Below are 16,229 nucleotides of genomic sequence, written 5' to 3'. Positions count from 1 at the left end.
ATAAAGAGATTAGGTTTTTAAATGGCAACATTCTACATAATATATTGTTTTTATTACCGAAACGTCAAATTATTCTTGTTTTCGTACTTCGAAGTTCGACACTGTTCGACACTTCGGTGAAATTATTTTCTCACGCTTGTGGCGTAAAAATTATACGGTTACACCTTTCACTTTACCAAAAAAACATGTATTTCTAGTGTAAAACGAGTAAAGGACCGTTGCTTTCCTTGATCCTCTATTCATATGGAATATCTTCGTCAATTTTAATTCACCTAATTTGAATGTTATGACGCTGTAATTGTGTTCGTAAAAATGGGTTTGGATTTCGATGTGCTAGAGTTTTGCAAAAAGTTGCGACAAAATAGACCGCCGCCTTATCAATGTCCGCTAGAGAAATGCGATAAAGTGTATAAAAGTTTGTGTGGTTTACAATATCATCTGGTAAATTACGACCATGATAATCCAACACCGGCGACTCCTACAGTTACTAATAACAGAAAAAAAGGGAGATCAAGAGCAGCAGTACCAACTGGGGACATCGCCTTACAAAGTCCACCAAAGGAAGCATTGACGTTTGCTGAGGCACAAAAAGTAGTACAATTTGAAATTGATGGAAAAATAAGTAGATTGCCGATCGATCAGCCTGTACCTGTTATTTCATTGGAGGAATGGGAAAAGCGGAATGCCGAGTTAGAAAAGCCTTTACCATTTGTGGAACCACCACAAGAACCACATGTTAAGTTGCCAGAAGCAAGCTTCAGGGTAATATGTTTTGCATGTATTTGTAATAGTAATGGTTTATCATTTAATACATTTTAATATTACACTATTTTTATCAACACCTGAATATACAAATGATACATTATTGCTTTAATGAAGTTTATTTGGATGCAACATTGTAGTCAGACTTCTGTTTCTTTACCTTATATAACTTACCCATAAAAAGTAAACATTAGATGATATCCACTTGCAGCTGATCGAAGATTACAATGAGCGAGTTTGTGACGCACCTGCTAGACCAAACGCATATATCCGTTTCATTGAGAAATCTGCTGAAGAACTAGATGGAGAGGTTGAATATGATGTTGATGAGGAGGATACAGCCTGGCTCTCAATTATCAACAAGAATCGAGCCAAGCAGGGCTTACCGCCTGTGTCTGTTGATACCTTGGAACTACTCATGGATCGCTTAGAGAAGGAATCTTACTTTCAAGTGAGTATTCCCGAATTTATCTTTTGGGTTGAGTGTATGTTCAAGTACTAATAAATTGTATCTTCACTACATAGTATAAAACAAAGTCGCTTTCCCTGTCCCTATGTCCCTATGTCCCTTTGTACGCTTAAATCTTTGAAACTACGCAACGGATTTTGATGCGGTTTTTTTTAATAGATAGAGTGTTTCAAGAGGAAGGTTTATATGTATAATAACATCCATTAAATAGTGGAGAAGTACTGTTATTTTTGAGCTTTCTAATGTGATGGCGTAAAAAATTACATTTTTTCCGCTTACATTGCAAACGCAGGCTGAACCCTACGAGTTTTATCAAAATAATGTACTAAGTATTATACACATTGAAAAGGTCTGCAGAAAAGTCCGCGATGGTATATGTCTATCTCTTATGGATAACCCATAATAACTTTTTTTTGTCATTTACTTTTTACGACAAATAATGGCTAATTTTCGATGCGATTTTAACCAATACAGCATTAATTCTTAACCAATTAAATACCTTCAATACATTGTTCATTTAATATAGATCTATATGGCACTTTACACCGTATGATTTAAGTGAATATTTTCGAAGATATTACAGATTTAAAAATTGCGGGACGCAGAGTTTTCGGCGGTACCGGCCAGCCGCCCGCGGGCTATCTATTTTATACCCGTGCGAAGCCGGAGCGGGCTGCTATGTTTTTATATACAACGTTCACAGTTTTTCTGTAGTGTATTTAGTATCAGCATTGCACCCGTGCGAAGCCGGGGCGGGTCGCTAGTTAGTTTAATGTAATGTTGTATAATGAGACTTTTATATATTTTTTTACATTAAGAAAGTATATAGGAAACTTCAGAAACTACTAAATCATGTTTTGTAAAGAAAAAGGCCATTTTAAAAAGTTTTAATGTTCAAAGAGCGAGCATTCTGAGGTAAGAACTTTAATAAAGTACACTGTGTCACAAATAACATAAAAAAACCCTGCACATTAATTCTGTTAGTTCAATCCCATTATAAAAGCTGGTCAAGGTATGTGGAGTGTCATAAATAAATGAATTGGTAAAAAGGATAAATAAAAAATTTCATTGGTGTTAAAAAGGTGACCTATGTTAAAATTAGACCACTTTGTTTTTGTTAGGATTGTAGGAAATATGAATAAATTACAACTGCATAAGCTCATTACACCCTTTCACCAATTAGCATTTTATTCTGAGATTGTTCTTTAGGCACTTAAAGTATATAAAGAACATAATTAATAATTATATATATAATTTTTTAATAATTCATATTTCTATTTACAGGCATCCCAAAATGGTCAGCAAACGGCAGCAACAGTGGATGAAGACGCAGTATGTTGCATATGCATGGATGGAGAGTGTCAAAACACTAATGTCATTCTATTCTGTGACATGTGCAATTTGGCTGTCCACCAGGATTGCTATGGAGTATGTATATTTGTATTATTTGTCTGAATCTTACTTCAGGTTTTAAATATGCATATTATATTGATTAACTTAGATCTTAGATCAAAAGTATTATACATTTAGAAATTAAAGAATTTTAGGAGTGTTTAAATGCAACTTATTCATTATACATATTATTGAACCTAACATTTAAAGCTTTGATGTTGCAATATGTGCAGAGTCTATCATATTTTTTAAGTAGGTTCACATAGTTCAAAAGTTAAGTACACTAAAAAGTAAACTAGAAATATTTGTATGCTTTTTGTAGGTGCCATACATACCAGAGGGCCAGTGGCTCTGCAGAAGATGCTTACAATCACCATCTAGACTTGTTAACTGTGTTCTATGTCCAAACACTGGAGGTAAATATAATCAAAAAGTTCTAATTCACGTAACAATCAATGTACATTAGTAAAATTACTATTTATTAATTAATCTTATCATTCAAATCATTAAAAAAAATAATGAACAATTTTTTGTTGAATTTGTTTAGTCACATGAATCCATGAATAAAAAAATATTTTTTTAGGTGCATTCAAACAAACAGACCAAGGGACATGGGCACACGTAGTGTGCGCGCTTTGGATTCCTGAAGTTCGATTCGCGAATACCGTCTTTTTGGAGCCTATTGGTAAGCGATAAACACTATCCTAACTACCCTCAAATAGAAAAAATATTTTTTACCACTTTGTTTTACATGTGAACAGTTTCTAACTAAAAATTTAAGTTGACATGCATGGTTAATACCTTAATTGTTTTTATTGAGAAAATAATGTAGCTCTGGCGAAAGTATAATTTTATATAAAATATTAATATTCAACATTTCATATTTACCCTTTCAGTATGTATTTTTAATTCATTTAATATATTTTGATTTGTGATTCAAAAACTAACGTATATCACAAATGTTCCAGATTCAATAGAAACGATACCGCCTGCGCGTTGGAAGCTACAGTGCATGGTGTGCAAGCAGAGAGGCGTTGGGGCGTGCATACAGTGCCATAGAAGCAACTGTTATTCTGCGTTCCATGTTACTTGTGCGCAACAGGCTGGGTAAGAAATTTAGGAATGGGTCGTCGACGCATTTTTCATCGACGAGACTAGTCCGTTAAATGTCGTTCATCAACTAGTCGATCAACTAGTTAAAATCTTCGACTAGTCGATGTGTAAACTGAAACGAATTGACACGGTGGACCGACGCGCGACGGTATTGGTAATCGAACGTTCGTTACCTTGAACAGGTCTACACTCTACATGTAAAATTCCACATTCTTACCACGAAGTTATTACGAATTATAGATTTTCAAAGAATTCAATGTCAGGGTTGTCTCTAGTAAAGAAGAAGTCAAAGCTGTTTTTTAACAATTATATATATCACCTATCTATTACCAAGTTTTTGTTTATGTTTTAACTTGTCGTTTTAAGTCGTTAGTTATAGTCGATATTTTAACATTATTCAATATATTATTATAGGTAGGTAATCCTTATGATATGTAATAAATTAACTGAATAAAAAAAAATATCTTAGATTTTTAAGACAATTCAATAATATCAAATTAATACAAATTAATCTCCTTTTTTTTCAATATTTCGAGCATTTATCATAGTAATCTCATTAAAAGTCAAAGGGAATTAACGGTAAAATTATTGAACTATCAACGGTAGTTGATACAAACGTGTCGACTGACGAGCCGTCTACGACGAGTCGTTTAGCCGTCTACGGTGGACTATTATACGGCCACGTCGAAGAGTTAACCGTCGCGGACGCGTTGACGAGCGTTTCGACTCTTTTGTTTAGTCGTTGAATTCAACTAGTCCGTTGATGAACGATGGACTAGTCGAATCGTTGAGTGTATATAGACGGTTAATTTAACTAGTCCGTTGATTCAACGCCCATGCCAGGTAAGAATCTTTAAAAGTGAAGTATAGAGAATGGTTGATTATATGCATTCCAATGTGTTGGTGGGGATGTGAGTGATATTAAAATGATGCTTTAAAATAGTATAAATTTATAGATAATATATTCTTCTACTGGCGATATTACTCCCACAAATATGCAAATACCAATATTTGCTATTCGTTCATAGTATAAATAATGTATTGAATCATATATCAGGTTATACATGAAGATGGAAGCAGCTGGCACCGGGCGGGACCCGAGCCAGCCGGTGCAAGTTGCTAAAATGGCGTACTGCGATGCGCACACTCCTGCGCATATATTGCAGGTATATTGTGTGAACAGAAAACATCTTATATAATTGTATGAAGGATGTGTTATTATTTTAATTTTACTATGTATACATAGGAGCGAAAAGCAGCCGAATCTGAAGGTGACACAAAGTCTGGTGATTTGTCAGCAATCAGACAGAAGGGCAGGGATAAAATTAAACAAGTGAGTATTTTATTAGCTATAATTAAATAAAAATATTAACAATTATAAAACTTTTACAAAGCATGGGTAGAATTTGTATTTATTAAATATTATTTTGTGATAGGCTCGTCGAGTACTAGCACTAAAGCGGACATGGGCACCCGTAGTGTTAGTGCCTACACTACCAGCTGAGAGAGTGGCTGAGATAGCGCAACTGGCCCACGGGCCGCCCAGCGCACGTGCACAGCTGATGAAGAGACTACTAGCGTATTGGACGCTCAAACGGCATAGTAGGAACGGAGTGCCGCTGTTGAGAAGATTGCAGAGCTTGACTAGTCATCATGGTGAGTTTTCTTATTACGTTAGAGCTAGCGCGCACCACGACTTTCTGCAGCGTGATTATTTTATCGCAGAAATACAACGTATGAGTTACTATGACAATGCGCGCACATGCGATTAAATAATCACAGCGATTTTAAAATTGTGATTTGTCACATTTTGCTGCGACTGCTCGCGACGCGATTGTCGCGAAAATCAAATGCAGAATATGAAATTGTATGGTACCGCGCGCACTGCGATAATAAAATCGCACACTCGGGCCCGGCCGGCACTTCACTTGTGTTTCGTCTGTCCAACAGTAAACATCGTAGTTATATAGGTAGGTACTGTTTGGTAAACATGAACTCAGTAATCTGTCAAAAGTTTGAATTTATTTATTTAACACTTTATTGTGCAAGAAACAAAATATAGGTACATAAAGGTTACAATAATAAAAAAAAAATAAAAAAGCGCAATGGGCGGCCTTTTGGCGGAATTTTCATTCTATAATAGCCAAAGAATTTTTTGGGATACATCCGAAGTTCATTGTATTTCTGATAAAAGAAACCATTGACAATTCTATCTGCTGTAAAAGGATGAGTCCAATATTGACGAATTTTCTTTTTTTTTCTTATCCTCCGAAGTAGTAAATAAAGACAAGCAACTTGTACGAAATCAATGATGAAGTGAGTAATGATCACTATTAAATTATCGCTGTGCGCGCACCGTACTCTCTGCGATTTTCTACAGCGCGATTTTTAAATCGTGTCGCAAAAATTAAAATCGTGGTGCGCGCTTGGCCTTAGAAGATTGTGGATAGATACAACTACTCGCTCAACACAAATCACAAAAACCTATAACAGAGCATCATAAAATGTCCGAACAGAGTTGTGTGAAACATTCATTGAAATTTACACCTTATTTCATGGTAGAAAAGCTTAAAATGTGTGAGTGATACTCATTAGGTATTTTTGTAAAATGTATCTTTAATGATTTGTTTACAGGTAGCCGAGGTATCCAGGATGGTACAGTGAATGTTCGAGAACTTTGCAATCAACTCAAATATTGGCAGAGAATTAGACAAGATCTGGAAAGAGCGAGGTATGTTTTTTATTTGTATGTTTCAAAGGAAATTTCTTATTTGATTTTGTTGTATTTTTTGTGGCCAAAAAAAAATTTTTTTTGAAATGAAACTTTTTAGGCGCGTTGATAGTAAAATTTCAAGGTCACTTCATGTCAATTACGTCACGTTATGGAGTAAGGTCACGATTTTGGGGTCTTTGAATCTTGCCAAACAAATTTCACTTCTAACACGTGTGTTCGGCACACACGCTCTTTTTGTATTTGTATGTTTCATTGGAAATTTTTGATATTATGATTTAATTGTAATTTCTGTTGCCAAAAAACGTTTTTTTTGAAGTGAAAACTTCTTTAGCGGCGTTGAGCACTTTTTCTGTAATGGGTATAAAATCTTAAACTCGCGTCAGGAACACGTGACCTGATCGAAAAAGCGTAAGACGGATACCATTCCAAAATATCAAACATACTCAACGTTAATAATCAAGTTTTCACTTCTGCCGGCACTCCCGGAGTGCAACCCGTCTATTTTTTTTTGTTTTCAGGTTGTTATGCGAGCTGGTACGCAAACGGGAGCGTCTGAAGGCGGAGTACACGCGCGTGTGGGAGCGCTGCGTGCTGCACTCGCTGCGGCCCGACCGCGCCGCGCTGCACAAGCTGCTGCGCCAGCTGCGACAGCGCGACGCGAGCGACATATTCACCGAGCCGGTGGATCTCAACGAGGTGAGTGGGGGGAGTGTGGGGGGTGTCGCTGTATGCAAGCGAGTGGCTGAAGGCGGAGTACACGCGCGTGTGGGAGCGCTGCGTGCTGTACAATTATTAGATAATATTTTACTAGCTGTGCCCCGCGGTTTTATCCTCATTGTTCCGCTCCTGATGGCCTTAGCGTGATGATACATAGCCTATAACCTTCCTCGATAAATGGGCTATGTAACACTGAAAGAATTTTTCAACTCGGAGCAATATTTCGTGAGATTAGCGCGTTCAAACAAACAAACACATCAGCTTTATAATATTTTGATGAGAACCTCGAGGTTTTATCAGCATTAATCCGCTCCTGTTAGTCTTAGCGTGATGATATATAGCCTATGGCCTTCCTCGATAAATGGGCTATCTAATCTAATAATTAAATCTAAATAATTAATTTTTTTTTCATATCAGACCAGTAGTTCGTGAGATAAGTGCGTTCAAAGAAACAAACTCTTCAGCTTTATAATATTAAGAATAGATTATTCAACTGTTATGCATTATGTTTTTCCCAGGTACCTGATTATAGTACAATCGTGAAACACCCGATGGATCTCAGCACGATGGGCAAGAAATTGGACAAGGGCCTCTACAAGACCATAGATGATGTGGAAGCTGATTTCCAACTCATGATCGAAAATTGTCTCACATACAATAATAAGGATACTGTTTTCTACAAGTAAGTTAGCTACGAAACCTAACTTAGTGCAAATGAAAATTTTATCGTTCTAGCTTACTTTTATTTTTTTGAAGTGAAACTTCTTTATCGGGGTTGGAAAAAAATTTTGTGTAACATTTTTTCGTTACGCGTGACATTTTTCCGTTACGCGCCATCTTTTTCTTATACCTACCACGGAGCTACCACGCGTGATTCGACGTATTTTTGTAAAGTTGCATATAGTAAATTATTTTTTTTAAAATAAGGTCATAAAGTAGTTTCACTTCTTACGTGTGTACACTAGGACATGCAAACTTTTTTTTTTCATTTAATTACAGAGCGGGTGTTAAAATGCGCGACCAATGCAAGCCTGTATTCAGGCAGGCACGGCGTGACGTACGTGAGGCTGGTATGAGTGCGCTTGCGGGTGACGGTGACGCGGGCGAGTCGCCCGAGCGGGGCAGCCCGCGGCGCAGGCGCAGCTGCGACTCGCGAGCCCGCCGGAGCAGCAGCGACAGCGAGCGGACTGCTGGTGAGTGCCCACTATCTATTCAAATTCAAATTCAAAAATTCAAATTCAAATTTCTTTATTTCTATATGTAGTAACTCAGGCCCCGGAACCACAGACACAATAGAATATCTAATGTGTCTGGGACCGATCGGGCCGCTTGGGGCTCAATGGGTTAATACTAGCTGCGCTTCGTGGTTTCACCTGCGTTGGTCCGCTCATGTCTGTCTGCTCTGGTCTTAGCGTAATGATATATAGCCTTCCTTGATGAATGGGCTATCTAACACCGAAAGAATTTTTTAAATCGGACCAGTAGTTCCTGAGATTAGCGCGTTCAAACAAACAAACTCTTCAGCTTTATAATATTAGTATATATGAATGCGGCGTGACATGCGTGAGGCTGGCAGAGCAGAAGTAATAGCACGTGGACCACTCGTGGACAGACTAATATTCGCGAGCAGCTACGAGCCAGTGCTTTGTGTAGTTTTTTACTTTTGTAACGCCAGAAGTAATTTAATTATATACTCATGTAATTAAAGAGATAGTATGTAAAAATAATGTGAGTATGTAAAAAGCTTAGAAAAAATATTTAAAATAAAATAAGTGTAATATTTATATTTGATTGAATTAGAAAATTATTATTTTCATAGATACCCGCAGTGAACGTGGTGTGTCAGTAGCGCGAAGTGAAAAACGGGCTCCTAGTGCACAGCGAGCATCTGAGGATGATACGGTATGAAGTTTTTTTTATAACTTTCACAATAAAAAAAAATATTTCATATGTAGTTGTCCTAAATAGACAAATATTACATAAAATTGACTATAAATAAATGCCTTATTGTACAAAACTTCACCCAAAAAAGCTGCTCTTAATGCTGTAATAGCGATTTCTGCTCATCACTACATAGTATAAAACAAAGTCGCTTTCTCTGTCCCTATGTCCCTTTGTATGCTTAAATCTTTAAAACTACGCAACGGATTTTGATGCGGTTTTTTTAATAGATAGAGTGATTCAAGAGGAAGGTTTTAGTATATAATTTTGATTTTTTTTAGGTTTTAGACAAAGCGGGCGAAGCCGCGGGCAGCTAGTAATTATTAAAATTATTTGAGATATTATGTTTTGTTTTTTTGCAGCGCGACACATCCCCAGCAGTGAAGAACAAAGTGAACCGCAACTGGTGGCGTGGGAGGGGGAGGGGGAGGGGCCGCCGCGGGAGGAGGGGGAGAGGACGACCTGCGTTGTCTGTGGCGAGGCACTTGCAGGATAATGGTATGTTGATACCAACCATAGACTAGACTATGGTGCAATGTGTTGTCTATGGTATTTTTATAGCAATGATAAAGTTCGATTCAAACTTAATGGCGGTTTGGAAGTTAGCTGCGAATGCACGAGCGCGCAGGTACCTGAATTTTTAAAGAATAGGCGATCGTGATCGAATTTTTTCTATTCCTTAACCCGTGACACGTTCTACGCACAATATTTGTGTCGTAACGCAAATTGTACTGTAGCGTCGTGCGCACAAACTCTGTGCCTAACGCGGCCCGTGACATTGAAGGCCATCTGTAGTGAATTACAAGTGAATGTTTCCAGTATAAAAAATATTTCTCTATGCCTTAAACATTTATAATTCGAATCGACACGACTCCGAGACAGGCAATAGAGACCAAAACCACAAAATAAAAAAAAAAAGTGAATCATTGATTGAGTTGCGTCATCGGCCATAGTTTGTGACATTTGTCTTGTTCAACGAATATTTGGATTGTGAATTATGCCGAGAGGAATAATTAGATGAGTGATAATTGAGACGTATATTACTGGAAATTTTACGTAGAATACGTTTATGATATTGGTTTTAGGGATATTTGAAGAATACTCAGTGAAAAAGTGTCTCAACTTTTCAGTGCGGAAGACGCAAAATGGCGCTTTTTTTCTTGTTTGTGAATAATGGAGATTTGTTATTATTCATAGTGAAATACGTTGTGTTAAATGTGTGAAAATATAAGTGAATGTATTTGGCAATCGTGTAGTGATATGAAAACGTGAATATGATCATTTGATGACTCAGCATTATCATGTAAGTGTTAGTATGTAAGCAATTAAAATTAAAACAAAAGAAAATCATTTTTTTATAATTTTATAGAAAAAATATATCGTCATGATTACATTTTTATGCTATAACTAGTTTCTTCCTCTTTCCAAAAATATATAATACATGGCATATAATTATAGAACAATAGGGTAAATAAAATTTTCAAACTCGGTAGTCATAAAAAAGCTAGATTTCGTGAACTCCCTTGACACTATCGGGATCGGTGCCGGCTGTGCGCCAGACGCGTGATAGGTTAAAAATGTCGCATTTATAAAGCATTTAAATGCTATAAAACTGAATATTAAATTCTGTTATTTAAGATTTTTATTTTGAAATAAGACGACGTTTTATGAAATTTCTTCTAATTATAAGTTAATATTAATATTATTATCAATTCAGAAACGGCCACATCAGACTCAGAAACACCGATAACCAACAAGAAGACACAAAAAGTGGAGCGGACACAAAAATTGGTGACGCCTGATAAGTCACCCACTAAAGTGCCAGAGACAACAACAACCAGTCCAGGTATTTGTTTTCAATATATTAAAATAGTGGGATATATATTTTTCTTTTTTTTAACTATATAAAATTATTTTTTCTAATGAGAAAAGTGCATAAAATCTGAATTATAAAAAATCACGTTTTGTGAGTAATCATTTAAATATTTCTTCTTTATTTTATAGTTGTAAATTAAAAGTTTGTCATAGGTTCTTAGTTATTTATAACAAAAGTAATTACTTTCATTCATTTAATTCGAATTAAATTCATAGGACTTGGCCTTTTGGGAGGACTTAGAAAACCAACCTTGCTGGTCCCGCCCTCTACAATCACTACACCGCCTAAGAGCTTTGGTTCTGATGGTAAGGAAAATAGATAAATAAGAACAAGGATATATATTTTGATGGTTGCATATGCTTATGCAGTATATATGAATGACCATAGATGATAGAGTTTAGCGAATAGAAACATTAATTCATATTTACATCTATACAGTTAATAGTATCTTTTACGGCCGATTTTTCAATCCTTGGTTAAAACTTATTCGTCGAATAATGTATAAAACTACCATTTGAAGAAACGTATTCTAATTGCCTGTATTTGACAGTTTACGTGACATTTTAATATAATCGTGTAATATTTTATTGTTCGGATAAGTTTTATCCAAGCATTTAAAAATCGGCCCTTATTAATACACCAAATTCTCAAGCTTAAACACAGCTTATAAAAACATAAAAACCACAAAGCTAAGGTAACCAGGTGGAGTGGGTACATTAATGTAATAAAAATCTTAGAAAATGGGTCTATATGTTAAAAAGCAGTGAATTATACTTTATTTGATATGTACACGTGTTATAGCAACGTTGCCCACATTATCAGCCAGCTTGGGACGTGCCCCGGAACCGAGGAAAAAGGGCCGCGGACGGCCCCGGAAACAGGACAAAGAGAAACCGTCATCTCCTGATCTATTTAGGTATGTAATTATGCTCAATTTGATACAACTATCTTTTTTGAATTTCTATGTATATGCTGTTGTGCTCTTTTATTAACTAATGTATTGTGTCCTTATTTGTACTTTTCTCTGTGGTGCACAATAAAGTATTTTTGTTTGTTTATATGGGTTCCTTGGAAGAAATCGCTTATAAGGTCTTTAATTGGTAGGAATTGCTTGTTATGTGTTTTATTACAATGTTATGACCTTATTTAGTACTTTTATTTACCTCGGAAGATTTTGAACTGTAATATGCCCTCGAGGCAGAGTCCATTCACTATTGGCTTTGCTCTATCAAAAGAAAAAAATGTCGTGAAAATCTTTAACTTTTATAAGAGACGACGTTTTTATTTTCAGATCATCTTTACCTTCAGATAGTAAAGCGCCAGTGTCGGCGTCTTTCCTTCAATACCGCGGTCCACCCGGCGAAGTGGGTTCGGATAGTGATTTAGCTTTATCCAGGTAAGATTGTTTTTTAAATAATATTAATATTTATAGTATTTACTTTTCTTCATATTTTTTATGAGATAGTAACTCTGTCTAAAATCTTAGTAAAAAATCATGTTCTTATTGATAATAATTCTTAAATTAAATTAAATTATGAACAAGTGCCCCCCTTCTATATTCGCCTAATAAGAAATCGACAAAAATATCTGAGCAACATTGTATAAAATATTTAAACGCTTATTGGAAAACTCGACCAATAGACATGTAGGCAGTTTTGCCTCGGACAAATTTTGAGCTTTGTCGAAAGTTAAGGTTTTTTATTGCATGTGAATGTTTGTGAAGAGGTAGAATCGCACTTCTATCGATATGTATGTAAACATTAACTGACTTCAAAAAAAGGGAGGAGGTTATCAATTTAATTTTTTTTTGTCCGCAGGTCGTCAAGCAGCAGTTCCGTGTGGTCGCAATCATGTTCCTCGTGCACACATTACGACGAGAACGGATCCGATAGATCGTGTTCACTCTCCTCTAGTGATAATGAAGGGTGAATAGCATTATAATTATTATCATTTGTTTAATTCAATTCAAAATCAAAATGATGTCAAAGTCAAATTCAATTCAAAATCAAAATGATGTCAATTTGTAAATTCTTTACATATTTAACGGTATAAAATGTAATGTATGTTTCCGAAATAAAAATTATAGGACCTCTTCTACAATGGGAACAGTATGTAAACAGTAGTAAAATAATTACTAATTATTGAAAAATGTTGTGCCTAGTTACAAAGTAGAACAGCAATATTTGTATGTAAAGTGCATTATTCCACACGTTGGTACGTACTCAAATTTATTTTAATTATTTGTCAAAAAATATCGATTGATTGATTCATTGATTGATGTAATATTCCATACTTTTACCATTATTATAACCGACGACGCGGTTGGCGCAGTGGTAAAGTAACTGCCTACTGAGCCGACGGTCCCGGGTTCGATCCCCGGTCAGGGCAAATATTTGTGTGATGAACTCAATTATTTGTTCTTGGGTCTGGGTGTTATCTATATATGTATTTATTAAATATTATATTTATCGTCGCCTAGTACCCAGAACACAAGCCTTAATTGAGCTTACTGTGGGACTAGGTCGATTTGTGTAATAATGTCCTATAATATTTATTTATTTATTTATACAGGTCAAGCAACAACGAGGCTGTAGAAGCAAACGTGGACGGTGCGACGGACAGACGCCGGCGACCGAGACGAGCGCAAACAGCTGATGTTGAAAAGGAACCTCCCACTACACCGCAAAAGGTTAGTTTTGTAGAAAAGTGTATAATATGTTTAGTTGAGAGAAGTTGATATATCAAAATATATATATAAATATATACACTAAATATATATATTGCTCAATTAGTTTAGATTAATATTTATTTAGACTTATGCTACTTCATAAATTGACGGATAGTACATGGTATTATTGCTAATGCTAGGTATCCGCAAACTATATATATTCCGTAAACTATATATGTATTTATTTTATCGTTAGTTTCACTTCAAAATAATCCACTTGTTCGTGTATTTTGTGTTTATATTCTGTAAGCAAACGCAATAAGTGTTGTACCTTTGTTTTTATTTCATTTAGTGTAGTAATATAGAGTCAACAATTGTTCGCTTTTGAAATAAATGAATAAATAATGTGACTTGCAGCAGGGTCGCGGCACACGGTCGACGACATCTAAAACGCCCGTGAAAAGTTCAGGCACAGATGTCCATCTGGAGCCTTTGCAGTTAGTATGGGCCAAATGCAGGTAATTACATAATATACAGGTTTCATCTATTTTTTTTAATATAAAGAAAAATGTTGCTTGTACTACACTGACATTTTTAATCGACTTAGAAAAAAAGAGGAGGTTCTTAATTAGACAATATTGTTTTTGGCTAAAAGAAAATAATTATTTAAATAACTTATTGTCACTATAACACACATAAATTACAATACATAATTCAAATTTCTTCAATTTCAGAGGTTACCCATGGTACCCAGCACTTATAATAGACCCGAAAATGCCAAAAGGTTTCGTCTATAACGGCGTACCTCTCCCCGTACCACCGCAAGACGTATTAAATCTCAAGAAGAACTACTCCCATGAACCAATCCTATACCTTGTTTTATTCTTCGACGTGAAGCGTACTTGGCAATGGCTGCCACCGAATAAATTGGAACAATTAGGCATAGACAAAGCAGTAGATCAAGCAAAGTTAGTAGAATCTAGGAAACCAACAGATAGAAAGGCGGTGAAGAAAGCTTTTGGGGACGCGATGCAGTTCAGGAAACAAGTTGATGGGGAGAAATGACAAAGGTTCAGAAGGCAGAGGCCGCAACGACACCGCACGTTCAGTTTTGGCATGTTCTCCAATATGAAGATCAAAACGCCGGAGTCGAGTGATAGCAGCGATTAAACAGTTATATGAGGGTAGATGGAGAAATGTATGAATAAGAGATGGGATTGAATGCGTATTGCGTAACTTTTGCGACATTTTTTGCATCAGGATTAATCTTTTAAATTGTATGTGAAAAACTTATGATTAGATAACAAGATACTTATAGAATGTAGAGAACTGAAGTAGCGCTGTGATTTTAAATTACAGTGAAAGCTGAGATTATCTTGATGGGGACTATTATTTAGTTGTGAAGTTACAGGTTACACATTGCTATTCCTATTATGTTTTTGTGTTACTATAAAATAAATTTGAGAATTGAGTTCGCTCTTATTTCTTAATCGCAATACTTTTCAATTTAAACTTATTCATATTTCGTATTCATATCAATTCGTAATAAAATTAAGCTGTAGAATTTTCAACGTTTATATATTATTAACATTACTGGTGATTATTAATAATTATTGTATAAGCGGTTTTTCCATCTACCCTCCAAACATTACAAACTTACATATTATAATATTGAGTGTGTATTTCAGTATGATTGTATTTAATAATGTGTGTACATGTAAATAATCAAAGCTTAGCTTGGGATACTGATAATGTGAGCCAGCAACAAAATCAGTCAGCAACAAATAAAATGTACTTTAGTTCTCTTTTGAATAGGTACTATCTTCGATTTTGATGTATGCATCAAGTATGCTAAATATTCAGAGTTATTCCTCTTTTTGATTTTTTTACTTTTCATGTATTGTTTTACCACGGTAAAAATCAAACCAATAATTTTGTTAAAAATATTCAAAATGATGTCAGTATCGTACTCTCGACATCCTATATAATTTTGCTATTGTTGGCTCTATGTGTGTTTTATAAATAACTCATGTACTTTATATACAATAGTGTAGCTATTTATGAAATAGTCTTAGAAATTGTTGATTATTTGTTTTTTAATAGTAGCAGCTCTTCAATGATATTTTATTCTGACTCCTAACACTGATTTGCTCTTGAGTTTTTTTAACTTTAAGCATCATGCTATTGAGTGTTTATCTTGTGTGTGTTTTTTCCATTAAATGTTTACATTCTGTTCTTTTCTTTTGCCATAATATACTGTTTAAATGGATCTGATTGTGGGCAGAAATATAGCTTACACCCAAAGGAAGTAAATAGATTTTTAAAACATTTTATAATGAAATATCTTGAGCAGGCTCTTTGATTAGATTTAAGTATTTCATAAATGTACAAAATGTTTAACTTTTAATCTCTTTTATATAAAAATATCAAAGCATGTGTGAAATGAATTGTAGTCGTATAATATACAGACAAAAATGATATGTATGGGACAATAACGGAATTAAAGATGTTGAATATTATATTCATGGTTTCATTTTGTTGATTTTATTGGTACCTT

General features: G+C 35.2%; 1 protein-coding gene across 2 annotated transcripts; it reads left to right on the top strand.

The window, feature by feature from the left end:
• The first annotated feature begins 85 nt into the window (after positions 1–85).
• On the top strand, positions 86–16,191 carry Br140 (bromodomain-containing protein 140). 2 transcript variants are annotated; one of them, XM_089709136.1, is made up of 23 exons: positions 86–762; positions 974–1,213; positions 2,516–2,659; positions 2,946–3,039; positions 3,207–3,308; positions 3,592–3,730; positions 4,794–4,902; positions 4,983–5,069; positions 5,173–5,392; positions 6,371–6,467; positions 6,989–7,166; positions 7,706–7,869; positions 8,187–8,380; positions 9,007–9,089; positions 9,491–9,626; positions 10,846–10,974; positions 11,220–11,309; positions 11,806–11,920; positions 12,296–12,400; positions 12,822–12,929; positions 13,576–13,693; positions 14,093–14,190; positions 14,407–16,191. In XM_089709136.1, the coding sequence occupies exons 1-23, from the start codon at positions 313–315 to the stop codon at positions 14,735–14,737; spliced, it is 3,531 nt and encodes a 1,176-aa protein (XP_089565262.1). In that variant the 5' UTR covers positions 86–312; the 3' UTR covers positions 14,738–16,191. The 2 variants fall into 2 exon arrangements, with proteins under 2 accessions (XP_089565262.1, XP_089565261.1); XM_089709135.1 differs by having other exon boundaries at positions 14,090–14,190.
• The last annotated feature ends 38 nt before the right edge of the window (positions 16,192–16,229 follow it).

This window comes from Colias philodice, chromosome 21 (assembly GCF_061535455.1).
Source record: "Colias philodice isolate Cphi_HAF_F1 chromosome 21, ilColPhil1 Martin Lab GWU primary, whole genome shotgun sequence".
Classification (NCBI taxonomy): Eukaryota; Metazoa; Arthropoda; class Insecta; order Lepidoptera; family Pieridae; genus Colias; species Colias philodice.
This window is presented reverse-complemented; position numbering and strand designations above follow the sequence as displayed.